This window comes from Apodemus sylvaticus, chromosome 12 (genome assembly GCF_947179515.1).
Source record: "Apodemus sylvaticus chromosome 12, mApoSyl1.1, whole genome shotgun sequence".
NCBI classification, from domain to species: Eukaryota; Metazoa; Chordata; class Mammalia; order Rodentia; family Muridae; genus Apodemus; species Apodemus sylvaticus.
Window position 1 is genome coordinate 25,696,718 of NC_067483.1, and position 17,872 is coordinate 25,714,589.

The window sequence follows — 17,872 nt, forward strand, 5'->3', positions numbered from 1 at the left end:
GGTTTCTCTGTGTAGCTCTGGCTGTCCTGGAACTCACTCTGTAGACCAGGCTGGCCTCGCACTCAGAAATCCGCCTGCCTCCGCCTCTGCCTCCTAGAGTGCTGGGATTACAGGCGTGCGCCACCACCACCCGGCTAAAATAAAAACATTCTTAAAGGATGGAGAAAAGGAGCTTGGAAGATGGCCAAGTGAAGAGTTTGTTCCCAAGAAGCCACATTAAAAAAAAAAAAAAAAAAAAAAAAAAAAAAAAAACGAAACAAAAGCAGGCAGGACAGCTGGGAGAAGGCCCTGTGTTCTCCGCACCAGGAGCGTGAAGCCAGGAGGATCCTTGGGCCTGCTCACCAGCCGACCCCACCACTGGAGACACTGCCTCAAAAATGATGTGGACAGTAAAGACAGTTGAGGTTGACCCTTACACACACACACACACACACACACACACAGAGACAGACAGATAGACACACACACACACACACAGACACACATATACAGAGAGACAGACAGACAGACATAGAGACAGACAGACAGACACACACACACAGAGAGACAGACAGACACACATACACAGAGAGACAGACAGACAGACACACATATACAGAGAGACAGACAGACAGACACAGAGACAGACAGACAGACACACAGAGAGAGAGAGACAGACAGACAGACAGACACACACACACACACACACACACATGGAGGCAGGCAGACAGACACACACAGAGAGAGAAAGAGACAGACAGACACACACACACACATATATACACACTCACATAGTAGCTAGAGAGACGGCTCAGTGGTTAAGAGCACGGGCTGCTCTTCCTGAGGACCCAGGTTCAATCCCCTGCGCCCACATGGTGGCTCACAACCTTCTGTAACTCTAGTCCCAGGGGAGCAAAGCGCACTTCTGGCTTCCACAGGCCCCAGGCATGTATGTGTACACAGATACATACGCAGACAAAACACCCGTACGTATAAAATAATAAAAAGAAAAGTCAAGAAGGAATTACAGGAACAAAGTATAGGGCTTGCCTTCCATTTTCTTTTTTGTTTGTTTGTTTTTGGGTTTTTTTTGTTGTTGTTGTTGTTGTTTTTTTTGGTTTTTTTGTTTTTTGGATTTGGTTTTTTCAGGACAGGGTTTCTCTGTGTAGCCCTAGGTATCCTGGAACTCACTTTGTAGACCAGGCTGGCCTCGAACTCAGAAATCCACCTGCCTCTGCCTCCCAAGTGCTGGGATTACAGGCATGCGCCACCGCCGCCCAGCGTTGGCTTTCATTTTCAATCCTCAGCTTATTGCTAGACTCTAATCACGTTCTTAACACAAAATGTCACCTTCCGGGTATGGTGACCCACGCTTTTAATCCCTGTACTTTGGAAGCAGACACAGGTGGGTTCTATGAGTTCAAGGCCAGCCTGGCCTTAAAGTGAGTTTCAAGCTCTCCCAGGCAATGAATATTGTTACGCTTCTGATCTTAAATGTGTTTTTGGCTCAGTGTCCAGTCTGTGTGCTACTGGAAAATAGTTGACCCTTTAGGAGGCAGGGCCTGGTGAGGAGAAGCTTGGTCTCTGGGGTGTGCTCTGCAAGGGGACTCTGAGACTCTAGACTCCCTCTTTTGTGTCCCAGCTGCTGTGTACTGTACAGGCCTTCAGTGATAAACCCCACCATGCCTCACGCGCCCTCACCCCCGCCCCAAGCCCAGAGCAACAGGCCACGTGACCATGGTTTGCAGTCTCAGAAACCACAAACTGGAGTAACGCCTTTTCTGATAAGCGGACTGGCTAGGGTATTCTGTCAGAGCAATGGGAAAGCAGATTAACACAGAAACGTTCTCAAGGGGAGTAGACGAAAAAATGCAAATTATATAAAATAATGGAATGCTTATGTGGTGAAGAACTGATTACAGAAGAGGTGCACCCCGGTGCTCAGTGTTTCTGTACAACAGAACTTGGAGTTGGAGCACTGTCAGCTCTTGCAGAGGCCCTGGGGTCTATTGGCACGCTCAGATTCAGCGAGCCCTAGGCAGAGTTCTTCCTCATCAGAGCCCGGCCATCCCCGTGCCGTTGGGCCTCATGGAAGGTCAGGGCCAGGCTCGCCCCGCCAAGCACACCTGAACTCGGCCGTGGCCGTGAACGACTCGTGTTCTGTGATGGAGAACACCAGCAGAAAGCCTTCTCCGCTCCGGAAGTAGTTGTCACGGATGGCCGCATAGTCCTCCTGGCCGGCTGTGTCCAGGATGTCTATCTGAACCTCTTCTCCGTCGAGAACCACCTTCTTTCTGTAACTGTCAGCTTTGGTGGGTTCATAGTCTTCTACAAACTGGGGGAAAACAATCAGAATTAGGGTGTACGGTTGGCTCTGAGAGTCTAGAGTTATTACACCCCGAGAAGACACTGGAGAATACAAACAACCTACCCTTCCCTCCCTCCTCCCTCCCTCCCCATGTCCCTCCCTCCCTCCCCCCTCCCTCCCTCCCTCCCTTCTGACAGTCTCAGGCTGGTCTTGAACCTCCTGTCTCTACCTTCCAGTGATGGAATTACAGGCATGTTCCACCATTCTTGGGACCCCCTTCCTTTCTTGATAGCTCTGAGTTCTTCTATTTTTTTTAAGCTTTCAACAACAGCGCAGATAGCGCCATTTTAAACATAAGAAGGGCAAGCACTAAGCAGAACTCTTGGTGCTATCATTGTCCACACAGCATAAAATCAGAATACAAACACAGCAAAGGTGAGGCCCGGGAACCTGTGTTTACAACAATCAGAAGAACTGTGACAATCATTCCTAAGGATTCTGGCAAGAGGAGCCGGAGTGTAGAATAGAACCACCGGAGGGGCTGGGAGGGGCTCCGCGGGGAAAGTGCTGGCCATGGGGCAGGAAGAACTGAGCTTGACCTCTCTACAAACAACATGCCTCTAATCCCAGCACTTGGGAGGCAGAGGCAGGAGGATTTCTGAGTTTGAGGCCAGCCTGGTCTACAGAGTGAGTTCGAGGACAACCAGGGCTACACAGAGAAACCCTGTCTTGAAAAAAACAAACAAACAAAAAAAAGACAAAAGCCAGAGGCTGGAGATGGAGAGAGGGCTCGGCAGTTAAGAGTGCATAAGGCTCTCCTAGGGGACCTGAGTTCAGGCCACAGTACCCTTGGGTGGCTCCAGGGGATCCGGTGTGTCCAGGACACGTGGGCACCTGCACTGTATGCGCACACACACACACACAGTTACACATCAGTACATGTAACTAAAAATAATAAATCTAAAAAAAATGAGACATGATAACAGTGCATGCTTGCAATCTCAGTCCAGAGACATGAGAACAGGGGACATTGGCCAGCTAAGGCCAGTTAAGGCCAGCTAAGGCCAGCTAAGGCCAGCTAAGGCCAGCCTACTCAGAGATCCCCAGGCCAATGAGAGACCTTGTTTCAAAAACAAGGTGGGGGCTGGAGAGATGGCTCAGCTGGTAAGAGCACTGACTGCTCTTCCAAAGGTCATGAGTTCAAATCCCAGCATCCACATGGTGGCTCACAACCATCCGTAAAGAGATCTGACACCCTCTTTTGGCGTCTGAAGACAGCTACAGTGTACTTACATATAATAAATAAATAAATATTAAAAAAGAGTTAAATCTATTTAAAAAAAAACAAAAAACAAGGTGGACCACGTCTGAGGAACATTACCTGGGGACATTCTCCTGCCTCTGTAGGCTCACAGGCATGTGCGTGTACATGTATGAGTACACCCCCCAGGCATACATCTGCATACATGAACATGCACACACACATGTAAATTAGTAAATAAATCCAGTCAAGCACTGAAAGTAGACATGGTAAGCACCTTAATACCTTGAAGTAGAGAAGGCCTTTTTAAACTATGACTCAAAGTCCAGAAGCCATGTTAAAAAAAATTGATAAATTAGATTTCCCAAGAATAAAAAACAATAGAGGCCCAGCACAGCACGGCACAGCACACACGGTGCAAGTGCTAGCCAGAACTTGAGAGGTGCACACAGGGCACTGAGCACTCCTCTTCAGCACACACCGACGGGAGCACCTCAGAGTATCCAAAGGCAGCACGAGACTGCTCACCTCACTACTGCAAAAGGAGGGGGAGGGAGAGGGGAGGAGGGGGAGCTGCCCTGAGACACAGGCTTTGGGGAAAGACACTTTGTTCCCGAGGGACAGGGGACAGGCATCCCATGGGGAGACTTGTCAGCGTCTGATAAAACGAGAAGAACTTTATCCTCCGACCCTCCCCACATCTAGCTTCCAGGAATCTAATCTCCAGAAAAACGCTGGCCCCAGAATCAAGGCCACTGTTGGCACCAAAGGGCATCACAAAAGATGAAGGCCCCCTGGAATGCTCAGCGAAGGCTGCCTACACACCGAACGCTCCGCTTTCGCACGAAAGGGAGGAAGGAAACTATGTGCGGGTGTGTAGAAAGCGCTAGAACAACAGTGTGTCATTCTGCAGCAGGTCACCAGTAGAGGAGAAATGATTACCTATGTCTATAAGCATGTATTCCCCCAAGACAAAACAAATTCAAAAGCTGCCAAAAGGAAAAGCAGCAAATTAGCCTCCCCAAATGCTTCTTTTTGTAATAAAGACAAACACACAACAAATAACTAATTTATGAGACGTTAGCAAACTCTTGATAAATGCTGTCCCTTTAAATATTTTAATTACATTTATTTAGCATGTGTATATATATGTGTGTGTTTGTGTGTGCATGTGTGTATGTGTTTGTGTGTGTATGTGTGTGTATGTGTATATGTGTGTTTGTGTGTGTGGTGTATCTTTGTGTATGTATATGTGTTTGTGTGTGCATGTATGTGTGTTTGTGTGCTTATGTGTATGTGTGTGTTTGTATATGTGGTGTGAGTTTGTGTGTGGTGTATGTTTGTGTATGTGTGTGTGCACGTGTGTATGTGTTTGTGTGTGTATGTATGTGTATATGTGTGTTTGTGTGTATGTATGTGTGTGTTTCTGTGTGTGGTGTGTAGTGTGTGTTTGTGTGTGGTATATGTTTGTGTATGTGTGTGCATATATGTGTGTATGTGTGTATATGTGTGTATTTGTGTGTGAATGTATGTGTTTGTGTGTATGTGTATGTATGTGTATATGTGTTTGTGTGTGTATGTATGTGTGTGTTTCTGTGTATGGTGTATGTTTGTGTATGTATTTGTGTGTGCGTGAATGTGTGTGTGTTTGTGTGTATGTGTATGTTTCTGTGTGTGGTGTGTGTTTGTGTATGTGTGTGTCCATGTGTGCATATGTGTGTGCATGTATGTGTGTATGTATGTGTATATACGTGTGTATTTGTGTGTGCATGTATGTGTGTTTGTGTGTGTATACATGTGTATTTATGTGTGCATGTATGTGTGTTTGTGTGTGTATACATGTGTATTTATGTGTGCATGTATGTGTGTGTGTGTGTGTGTGTGTGTGTGTATGTGTTTCTGATGTTTGTGGATAGGAGTGTGGGAGAGTCTGTGCTGCACATAGCGGAGGTCACAGGATAACCTCAGGCATCAGCCTTCCCCTCCCACCGTGCTCGTGAGACAGGGTCTCTTCCTTTTGCTTGACACCGCGTGTGCTGGGCTGGACACCGTGTGTACTGGGCTGGACACTGCGTGCTGGGCTGGACACCGCGTGTACTGGGCTGGCTCCAGGGAGTCTCCTGCAACACCTCTGCTCTTCCCACGGAAGTACTGGGGTTACAGACACTACTATATTCAGCTTTTACATGGGCTCCAGGGGTTCAAACTCGGGTCCCCTCGCTTGGTTACCCACTGAGCTCTCAGCCAGGCCTAGCACTGCTGGGGTTAGGTCTGGGGCTAGGCCTGAGCAAGCTAAAGATGCTGTGCCTCAGAATGTACCAGCCCTGTGACGCCCACATAAGCACCCCTGGTTGAGCTCAGCGGGTCACACGGAATAGCCGTGAAGGGAGAGGGGTCTCTTCAGGACGAGCGAGACCGGAAGTGGGGAGGGAGAGCAGAACGGAAAACAAACGGGATCCACACAGAGTGGATGCAGGAATGAAACGGCCACAGGATAAATCTGAGATTTACTTTAAAGAAATGAGGGACAGAAGGTGGGCGTGGTGGCACACGCCTTCTGTGCCAGCACTCGGAAGGCGAGGACGGACAGATATTTTTTGCTTTTGTCTTTTTGAGACAAGGTTTTTTACACAACACACCTAAACACAAGTAAATAAAAATACACAGAGTGGATGCAGGAATGAAACTCTGTGTACACACAAGTAAATAAAAAAAGCATAGAAAAACTGGACTTCTCATGCCGGGTACATAACACAGTGACTGGCTCGAAACAGTCTGGGGGGCGGGGATAAAGGGGTTTGCCTCTCAGACACACAGGGATCCCAGCCCTGGGACACACAAGGTTCAAGAAGAAACTGAGTCATGCGAGTTTCCTCTGACCTCCCATGTGCAACCAACATGTCTCACACAGACACATACACACACACACACCACTCTAAACTGGACTTCACTAAAACTTAAAACTTTCAGGGCTGGAGAGATGGCTCAGCAGCTGAACTCTTCCGGAAGAACAGAGTTCAATTCCCAAGCACCCACGTGGCAGCTTGACTTTCTGTATACAACTCCAGTTCCAGGGAATCTGATGCCCTCTTCTGGCCGCTGTGGGTACTACACATGTGTGGTGCATAGACATCCACACAGGCACGACACCAATGCACATAAAATAAACGAATTAAATTTTTGAAAATGTGAAACTTTGACAGATCAAAGGGCAATATTAGAAAAGGGGGCACCGTTTGTGAAGGTTGTGGAGATTTTAGGAAATGGAGCCTTCTGGGAGGAAGCGGTCACTGGAGGTGGTGGCCGTGGAGTTTAACAGCCCTGTTCACTCTTGGCTTCCTGAGTGTGAGCAGTGTGAGCAGTGTGAGCAGTGTGAGCAGTGTGAGCAGTGTGGCCAGCCACCTGCCCCTGCTGCCATGCCTTCACCAATATAGCATTTGTCCTTTAAGCTGCTCTTGTCAAGGTTTAATATCACAGCAACCGGAAAGTGCCCGAGACAACAATGCATTATTTTATACTTTTTTTTTTTTTGACACAGGGCTTTGCTACAAAGCTCAGGCTAGCCTCTAACTCATGATCCTCCTGCCTCAGCCTCCGGAGTATTGGGATTACAGGTATACATGACCACACCTGCTTAGAATGTATATGGCAAAAAAGTGAATTTTGGGTCAGCAGGATGGCGTATGAGTGATTTTCTCCAAGCTTGAAAACCTGGAGTTTGAATCCAGGACCCATGTAGGGTCCATGAGAGAGAGAACTGACTCTTCCCTGTTGTCCTCTGACCTCCAGTGTGGTGTGACATGCACACACACACACACACACACACATACACAGGAACCCTCTCCCCCACCACACACACACACACACACACACACACACACACACACACATCCTCCACAGCCCTGCCCCTGCTGTGACTCCACCCCAGGAGGAAAGCAGGCGGCCGGTGTACAGGTAAGAGGACTGGGGCTGGAGATGGCTCACTTGGTAAAAGCGCTTGCCTGACAGCCACAAAACCTGAGTCCAAGCCCTGGAACCACATTCAAAGCTGGGTGTGGCCATGAGTGGGTGTGATCTCAGTGCTGGGAGATAGGGAAGAGCAACCCCTGCCGCTCACGGGCCAGTGAGCCTCGCCTCAGAGAGCTCCAGATGGTGAGACCCTGCCCCAAAAGTTATGATGGACAGTTCCCAAAGAATGACAATTAGGGTTATGGCCTTCCATCTCTGTGTGTGTGCACACATGTCACACACACACACACACACACACACATGCATGCACACACACACATGCACACATGCATGCACACTCATGCGCGCGTGCATGCGCGCGCACACACGCACAGAGACACACACAGACACACACACACAACACAGACACACACACACAACACAGACACACACACAACACAGACACACACACACAACACAGACACACACACAACACTGACACACACACAGACACATAGACACATACAACTCACACACAGACAGATACATAGACACACATGGCACACACAGAGACACACAGACACACACACCAAAATCAATAAAAGAGAAAAGGTTCATTTTTGACTGATGGCTCCACAGTCCTCAGGGCCTGAGGTGAACAGAGGAAGGGGTGAGAACACCAGCAGAAATGGCTCCTCACGTCCCCGCAACCAGGACGCGGAGGAAAGGCAGGAAGGGAGTGGGACTCTGATATCTCTTTTGAGGACACACTTCCGATGACCTGACCCCTCTAACTAAACTCAACTTCCCAAAGGGCTGTAGGCTGAGGGTTGGTTCTTTAACATTCAACCCTTTCAGAGACATCAAGACCTGGTGCTGGGGAGTAGCTCAGTTGGTTCTCGCCTGCACACGCCCAAGCTCCATCCCCACAGCCTCATAAACTAGGCAAGGTAGCACACACCTGTAACCCCAGGAAGGAGGCATAGGAAGATTAGGTCATCCTTGACTACATAATGAGTTCCAGGCCAGCCTGAGCTACAGGAGACTCTATCTTAAAAAAAAAAGTGTTGGAGTTGGAGAGATGGCCCAGTGCTGACGAGTGCGTGCTGCTCTTGGAGATGACAGGAGTTTGGTCCCCAGAACACACATTTGGCAACTCCAATTGCGGACAACTCCAGGGCGTCTAATGCCCTCTTCTGGCCACTGAAGGCAACTGCACTTTTCTAAATAACCCCGGCCCCCATACACACGCATTTTTCAGCATGCATGTAATTTAAAATAAAAATTAAGTTATAGAACATATACAGAGGTATCTCTCTCTCCTTGATCCTATCTCAAAGAAAGGACACATGATGCTGGAGATACAGTGTGCAGAGAAACTCCTTCCGTTCCTACCACCACTAAAATCACCACTACGTCAGCAGCCAGAATCTTCTGCTGAGACCCCGTGCTCCTGAAGCTATTCAAACACTCCATAGGGAAAGGGACATAGAACACGCCCGGAGCAGACACACGTGACGTCCCAGCGGGCGCGGGCTGCGGGGCCCCTCTTACCTCGTCATACATGAACTGAAGTGTCAGGGCTGACTTGCCGACCCCTCCGCTGCCGACCATGATGACCTTGTGAAGTACCAGGGAGCCCTGGTTCTTGCCCTTGTTGGCAGCCATCCTGCTGGTCTGAGGCGGAGACACACGGACAGATGGCCCAGATGAGGAGCTGCGGGTGACAGAGACCAGAGCTTAGAGACGGTGTGTGTCCCATGCGGTTGAAAGCAAATGACATATGACAGACATCCCTACTCTTTAAATGTTTGATTTTCATTTTAAATTGTGTGTGCGTGCCTGTGTGGGCATGTGTGCCGCACATGAGTGTGGTGACCTCAGAGACCAGAAAAGGATGTCAGATTCCCTGGGGCTGGAGTTGGTGGTCATCTTTGTACCAAGCCATTTCTCCAGCCCTCCCCTGCACCTTAGAAACACTTAACCCATTCCAACAGAGAAGGGCCCGGAGAGGAAGAGTCATGACAGTCTGGCAACTGTGAAGTCACTTACCCAAGGGGACCCAGGATAGGACAAAGCTGAGAAAGGAGAAACAGGAGGAGATATCCCAAGTCTACACTGCCAGGGATGGGGGCAAGGAGTTGGTCACTTTATAAAAGTCAACACATCCTAAGCCAGAGCTGCCTCAGTTGGCAAAGCGCTTGCAGGACATCGTGAGTTCAAGCTGTAAACCCCACATATAAAGGACAAGGAAGAGTTAGAACCGAGGCAACTTCTCAGGTGAGAAACCAAGACCCTAAAGGAGCTATGTCATGTAAAGAACACTATGTCACATGGTGACACGGTTTAGCATATAAGGACGTCTCTCACAAGTGAGACAACCTGAGTTCAGTCTCCAGGACCCACACAGCTGAAGGAGAGAACGGATTCTTGTAAGTTGTCTTCTGCCATCGACACAAGTGCCAGGGCACGGCCACGCCCTCCATACACAAAATAAGTAATTTTTAAAATGAGTTGATTGAAAGAGCCGGGTCTGGTGGTGCACGCCTTTAATCTCTTGAGTTTGAGGTCAGCCTTGTTCACAAAGTGAATTCCAGGCCATCCAGGGCCTGTCTCCCAAAGTGAGGGGAGGGGGGAGGGGGAGGGGGACACGGGACAGGACTGAACTAGAAAGATGGGTCAGCAATTAAAAGCACTGGCTGCTCTTCCAGAGGACCCTGGTTTAATTCCCAGCACCCACTGTGGGCTCAGAACTGCCTGGAACTTCCAGTCCCCGGGAATCTGAGACACTCTCTGGGATTCACAGGTACCGGGTGTGCTTGTGGTACACAGGTGTGTGAGCAGATAAAACATCCATGTGCAAAAAACAACTTAAAGTTTTTTGAATGAATATGTTAGAGGAACTAGCAGTCTAACAACAACCAAGAGGCTCCTTGATCATCAGAGACCCTGAAGCAGGGGAGTTTTCCCTAAAGCGCTGTAGCCACAGCAGCCCTCCAAAGCCTGCCCGGCAATTAGCAAAGCAAGCTACAGCCGGAGACACAGAGAACCACAAAACCTCTCTGAGATGTTCTCAAAGGCTCACCACTGGGGGCAGCAAACACCCACAATCCCAGCCTCTGCTACAAATTGGAACAGAAGTCAGCACACGCCCCCTACAGGACAACTCAGGCCGGTGTTAGACAAATAAGGACTTGATCAACCTTAACGGAGGTAAAAATAACATCTGGGAAAAAAATGACATTATCGAAAGACCAGATGGAGGAAGCAAGAGAAGTGACCTTTAATCCCAGCACTAAAGAAAGCAAAGGGGAAATGACCATAAGTTCAAGGCCATCTTCAGCTATATACAGCCTTCAAGGCTAGCCTGGGGTACATACAAAGACCCTGTCTCAAACTTAAGAAAAAAATTAAAGTCATGTGGACTTAAAAAAAATCACTCAGAATGCCTAAAACACTGTTCGTGTGTGTGTGTGTGTGTGTGTGTGTGTAGTGTAAGTGTATGTCTGTGTGTATAGTGTGTATATGTGTGTATACAGTCTGTGTGTCTGTGTGTATATGTGTATGCATAGTATGTATGTGTGTATAGTGTGTGCATGGGTATATGTGTGAGTCCATGTGTATATGTAGAGTGTATATGTGAACATGTGTGTATGTGCACATGTATGTGCATGCATATGTGTATAGTATGTATGTATATGAAAGTATGTAATGTATAGCATGCATGCCTATGTGTATATATGTTTGAGTACATATGCATGTATGTATATGTGTGCATGTGTACTGTGTATGTATAGCATATGGGCGTGTTATGTACAGTGTGTATGCAGGGCCGCACCCCCTCAGCCTCCCCAAACAACTTCGCTAAGCATTTAAATGCCCGAGGCAATGGAGCCTTTTCTCACCTATTTCTGGCCTCAGGTCCCTACCCTCCACATGGGGTTTATGTGGTGGTGCAGGGGGATCGAACCCAGAATGCTGGGCAGCCGCTGTATGGACTGAGCCACATTGCAGTCCCTGTATTTTTGGACTTGGGGCGAAACTAAAGTTTTGGTCTTCAGTGATTATCATTGACTGATCATTGGTGATTATCATTGGCAAAGACATTGACTTTCTTTAAAATGGAAACAGACAAACACCAGGAGTAAATGGTAGTCTCGTTCAGTGACAAGAACGACTACTCATGTCTGCCACACAGGCATGAGTAGCTGAGCACAGATCTCCCGAACTCATGAAAAGCCAGGTAAGGCTGTGTGCACCTGGGACCCCAGCAGTGGGGACCGCAGTCACAGGCGGGTCCCTGACGTTCACTCCAGGCTCCTCAGGAAACCCTGTCTGAAAAATGAAGGGGGCTCCGGGGAGATGGCTTCCTGCTGAGACTGTCTTCCAGAGTTCGATCCTGGAACCCATGTGGGTGAAAGAGAGAATCACCTCCCACAAGCTGTTCTCATTTCCACACATGTGCTGTGGCACGGGTGTGCACACATGCACACACAGGTGGCCAGTGTTCGCCTCCCACCTCCATGTGTGCACGCGGGTCTGCGCACTCCCCACACCATAAAGTACATGCAGCACGTGCACACACATGCCAAACGTGCATGCGAAAACCACAGACCTGTGTAGTGCATAATTTGGTTGTCAGCATGTGTCTGAAAGGACCCTGCCCCAGCCCGGACAAATGGGTTTATTTCCACCAAATTCACAGAAACAAGGTTGGTGCTGAGACGTTGTGGGCCTTTAGGTGGTGTGAGTTCCAACCGCGTTCCCGGCCTCACCTCCGCAGGAAACAGTTAGAGGCTGTAAACGAGGCCAAAGGTATTTTCAAGTTCCTGAATCACAGCCTTGTGGGGCGCCTGTACCCCCATTCCTTCTATTTCTATCCCCACTTAGATGTGCTTAATTAGCTGGTTAATTGCTTAGCTCACTCATTAAAAAGCACATAATTAGCATAGGGGAGAAGGGCGGATGTGTGGATGCCTGGTGTGGGCAGGTGCCTGAAGGACTTCGGGAAAGCAGACCCGTGACCTTGACTGTGAACAGCCCAAGGCCACGCCCGGGGCCCACACCAATGCTCTGGGGGCCCTCAATCATCAAGAAAATGACAAATTACATTCAGACTGCAAAAACAGATAAAGTACAAGAGATATAGTTTGCAAAACGACCTATGCCCTCAAAGGTTTCAAATACAAGAATGTGTAAGTGGAGACACTAACCAGAGATACACGGTTAACAGTGACTGCTAGGCCAGGTGTGGAAGTGCGTGCTTGCATTCCCAGCACTCAGGAGGCTGAGGTGGGGGAAGAGTCCTGAGTTCCAGGCCAGCCTTGGTGGCTGACACAGTGAAACCTTGTCACCAAAGAAAACAAAGCTCAAACATTGCTCCAACAACAACAACAACAAAAATCAGTCGCCACAAAGAACACAGCTAGGGAGTTAGCTTCTCTGCGCAAGGATGAAGACGAGATCTCAGATCCCCAGACCCTATGTACAAAGCTAGGCAGGAAGCCCAAGGCTCTGACTCTAATGCTCTGTCTCAAAAGACAAGGTGGGCAGGGTGGTGGTGGCACACGCCAGTAATCCCAGCACTTGGGAGGCAGAGGCAGGCGGATTTCTGAGTTTGAGGCCAGCCTGGTCTACAGAGTGAGCTCCAGGACAGCCAGGGCTACACAGAGAAACCCTGTCTCGAAAACAAAACAAAACAAAAGACAAGGTGGGGAGCCAGTGGGGAGCACGAGCCTTTAATCCCAGCACGAGGGGAGTGGGGGGGATGGGGGGAGGGGGAGGGGGGAGGGGGAAGGGGGGAGAGTGGGGGGAGCAGGGGGGGGAGCAGGGGGGGGAGCGGGGGCTGTGGCAGATGAGAAAAGGCTCCATTGGCTCAGGCATTAAATGCTCAGCATTTGATTTTTGTCAAATGCTTTGTTACAACAAAGAAAAGCTCATTAAAACGCGTCATTGAAAAATTCAGAATCTGGGGCTGAGTGAGGAAAGTGCTTGCGCCATAAGCAGGCGGACCTAAATTTAAAAGGAAAACGCCATTTGTAGGGGTGCGCGCTTGTAATCTCAGGACTAGAGAGGAAGCCTGGTGGGTCTCGGGCCCCAGCGGCCAGCTGGTCAAGTCTACAGACAAGATCCTGCTTCAGAGAGAGCCTGTCTCCAGACAGATATCTGAGTAACAGCACCCACAACCTCTCCATAGAAAAGGAGATCAGGAACCCATAAAGCCACCCCTATAATAAGTACTAAAGAAAGAGGGGAGAAGGGAGGGCTCTCGACCACGGAAAGCCAAGGCAGGCTGGCAAATGCACAGTGTGCACATGAGTTACAAAGCCAGTGCTTACAACCATCATTAAAAAGACAGATTCAGAGGCGGGCGAGGCGGCTCAGTGGGGAAAAGGCACTAGGCCACCCACGGTGAGCACCTGACTTCCAGCCCCAGATGCACTAGAGAAAGGACAGAGCCAATACCTGCAAGTTGTTCTCCACACACTCACACCCCGCACTATGCACACACACACTTACACAAATACACATAGAGCACACACACAGCATACACACACATACACATGCACCGGCACACACATTGAAAATCAAAAAATTTAAAAAATAAAAAGATTATTTCAGGTCCGAGTCAGCATTGTGGGCTGCTAGAGCTACAGAGAGCATCTGGGAGAAAAGGAAAGGGATGCCCTGGGGCTGGAGAGGAGAGCATTCGATGGCTCCACAGCGCTTGCTCCGCCAGGCGCCTCCCAGCTGCCTTGATCTCCAGCTCCTGGAATCCAGCACCCTCTCTGGTCTCTCAGGACACCTGATCACGTGGGACATACACTCACACATGTGTAAATAAAATCCTTCAAAGGAATAATTAGTAAATAACATTTAAAAATACAAGATACTTGCATGTAGGAAGGAGGCACAAGAGCATATACAGACACAGAGACACACACACATACCACACACACACACACACACATACACACATAACACACACACAGAGATACATAGACACATACCACACAGACACACACACAGACACACACACAGACACACACACAGACACACACACACACACACAGACACACACCACACACACACACCACACACACACCACACACACACACACCACACACACATCACACACACACACACTACACACATAACACACACACCACACACACACACATAACACACACACAACACACACACACATAACACACACACATAACACACACACACATAACACACACACATATAACACACACATATATACATACCACACATACACACCACACACACACAGAGAACACATACCAAACACACACAGACACAAATACCACACACACACACCACACACACACAGACACACATATACACATACCACGCACACAGACACACATACCACACACAGACACAGACACACAGACACACACAGAGACACACCACACACACACACAGAACACATACCACACACACACAGACACACACCACACACACACACACACACAGACACACATACCACACACACACACCACACACACACAGATACACATATACACATACCACGCGCATACACACACATACCACACACACACAGACACACAGACACACACAGAGACACAACACACACACGTGCATACACACACACACACGTGCATACACACACACACACACATGAACTACCAGTCAACCGCAGCTCAGCCCAGTCTTGCGAGTGCTCTCTGTATAGGTCTACAGCGGCTGTGGACTTGGCCATTAAAGAACAGGGTTGACGAGGCAAACCCAGATTCCCTAGAAAGCTGAAGCTCAAAGAGGAAGACGGTCACTTAACTTCCAGCTATGTCAAACTGGACTTCCCAACCGACCACGGTGGGAAAAATCAGAAAGTCAGACACGGCAAGAAAGGGCAAATGAACTTGCGTAGCTGGAGAAGCAGGGAAGAAGGCAGAACGGAGGGCGGGCGGGGATTTTGGAAGACTGAGAGGCTCAGGAGGAGGGCAGCACTCGGCCAAATGGCATCTGGAATGTATAAAGCGCCTGCCTGGGAGGCCAACAGCTCAGCTGTAAACTCGGTTTATTTTCCTTTATTTTTCCCTTTGAGGTTTTTTGAGGCAGGATTCCAAATACCTCGCACTGGCCTCAAACTTGCTGTAACAATGACCTTGAACTTCTGATCCTCCACCTTCCAAGGGCTAGGATTTCAGGCATGTACAACCACACCTAACTTTTTAAAATAAGCAGAATATTCCCATTCCCTGAGAGGGAGGTAAATACGGTTACTAAATATATGGAGCCTCACTCAATGTAGCTGCTACTTAAGAAAATGCAAACAAAACGTCAGCTTGTATAAAGCTAAGAGTGTAGGGAGGGTGTGGGACAGGGCCGCGGAGATGGCTCGGTGGACAAAGAACTCGCCTCACAAACGCCAGTCCGTGAGTTCAGATCCCCAGAATCCACACATATGCCAGGCAGCCTGTCTGAAATCCTAGGGACCCAGAAGGCAGAGACGGGGCATCATCCCCTAGGGCAGGCTAGTTTACCAGTGTAGCCAGTCACCGAGCTCTGGGTTCAACTGAGAGTCCCTGTTTCAACGAACAATGTAAAGAATGATTGAGGAAAATGCCCAAAGTCGACCTAGGACCTTTACATGCAGGGACACACAGGTACCTCTGAGCCTGTATACAAATGTGTGCTGACACACATGCAAGTACCATGCACACACATGTATGGGCAAATGGATACTGTGGGCAAAGATATAAATCCGACACGCTGAGAATGTAAGTGCGCAAGAATTTTTTTTTTTTGGTGTTTACATACAATGCAATAACCTGGAAAAAATCCACCAACCAGAAATAGTTTTGTAAATTATGAAAGCCAATGTTTGGAGTAGTATACGGCTATTAAAGAGGAAGAGGAACATCCCCCGCTCCTGTCCTGGGAAAAGTCCAGGATGTACCAGGTGGGCCTGGGAGTCAAGCTGTAGAAAATACAAACTATGATGAGGTTTGTTTTTAAGAAAAAAAAAGCCGGGCGGCAGTGGTACATGTCTGTAATCCCAGCACTCCGGGAGGCAAAGGCAGGCGGATTTCTGAGTTCGAGGTCAGCCTGGTCTACCGAGTGAGTTCCAGGGGATCCCACACCCTCTTCTGGCCTCCCTGGGGACCTGGACACATGCTTACACATACGTGCTGGGCTGAGCACAGGATGTTATCTGCGGGGATCTGCGGGGAACCTGGCCCAGCTGGAGCCACCAAAGAGTCGCGCTCTCTGAAGGGGAGGGGGAAGCTGATCTTCCCAGACCCACGCTGATCTTCCCAGACCCACGCTGCTCCAGAGCTCTGTGGAGGGCCAAGGCGAGCAGGGCCAGGGCGGGGAGACGGATCTAGGCAAGGTGCCAGGTCTCTACTGCAGCCGCCTCTGCTCCAGAGTTGGTGCAGGGGAGCCAAGGTCAGGGACGAGGAGCAGGAAGTGACCTCGTAGGCTTGGGAGAGAACTTCTCTTCCCCAGAGCGTTACAGCTCTTTATGACAGACACTCTCAGACGACCCTTAATGAAATAACTCTCCTGCTTTATTCCCTGTGGGTAGAGCCTTACATACATTTTGGGGTCCGACAGCTGATGCTTTCTATTGGCTTTGTCTGAGGTGTTAGGAAGGACTCATCTGCAGGTGGAGGGGCTTAGGGCGATGGCCCTGGGTGACTGATTGCCACAGTTCTCTCCATGGGGTGCCGTGGTCACATACTATGGGACAGAAGCCTGGTCTGGAGTAGACGGAAACACCTACAGTGCTCAGGTATAAGGATTTCTGAATCCACTCAACCTTACCCAGTTTTCTGGCATAGTCCACTGCTCCACTCAGAAAAACACATATACACCCAAAAAAAAAAAGCCTATTTTCTAAAGCATGTATGAGGGGGCTGGAGAGACAGCTCCGTCACTATAAACCACACAGGCACAAGGGCCTGCGTTTAGTTCTCCAGCTCCTACAATAGAAAGCCGAGCTCCATGGCGTGTGCCTGTCATCCCAGCACCAGTGAGCTGAGGTCAGAAGCACTCTGGCAGGGCCGGCAGCCAGCGTCAGCAGCTCTGCGAGCACCAGGTCTCCATGAGAGACTTCCTCTCAGGACACAGGTAGACGGCTCCTGGGGCACTGATGAGATTGACTTCTGGCCTCCGCACGAATATGTTCTTGCATACACAAACACACACACACACACAACATACACACACACACAATATACACACACACAGACACACACACAACATACACACATACACACACACAACATACATACACACAGACACACACAGAGACACACACACAGACACACACACAACATACACACACACAACCTACACACATACACACACATATATACACA

General features: G+C 49.0%; 2 protein-coding genes across 3 annotated transcripts in view; both read right to left on the bottom strand.

The window, feature by feature from the left end:
- Epb41l5 (erythrocyte membrane protein band 4.1 like 5) overlaps positions 1-17,872 on the bottom strand; it is a 415,759-nt gene that overhangs the window by 232,210 nt on the left and 165,677 nt on the right. The gene's annotated exons all lie outside the window — the stretch shown is intronic.
- Positions 1-17,872, bottom strand: part of Ralb (RAS like proto-oncogene B) — a 42,089-nt gene that overhangs the window by 7,596 nt on the left and 16,621 nt on the right. For both annotated transcript variants that reach the window (XM_052201094.1, XM_052201093.1), the window contains 2 exons: positions 9,051-9,213; positions 2,106-2,314 (listed from right to left, as the gene is read on the bottom strand). In XM_052201094.1, coding sequence (XP_052057054.1) covers positions 2,106-2,314; positions 9,051-9,164 — 323 coding nt within the window. In that variant the 5' untranslated portion in view covers positions 9,165-9,213. The remainder of the gene's footprint in view (positions 1-2,105; positions 2,315-9,050; positions 9,214-17,872) is intronic.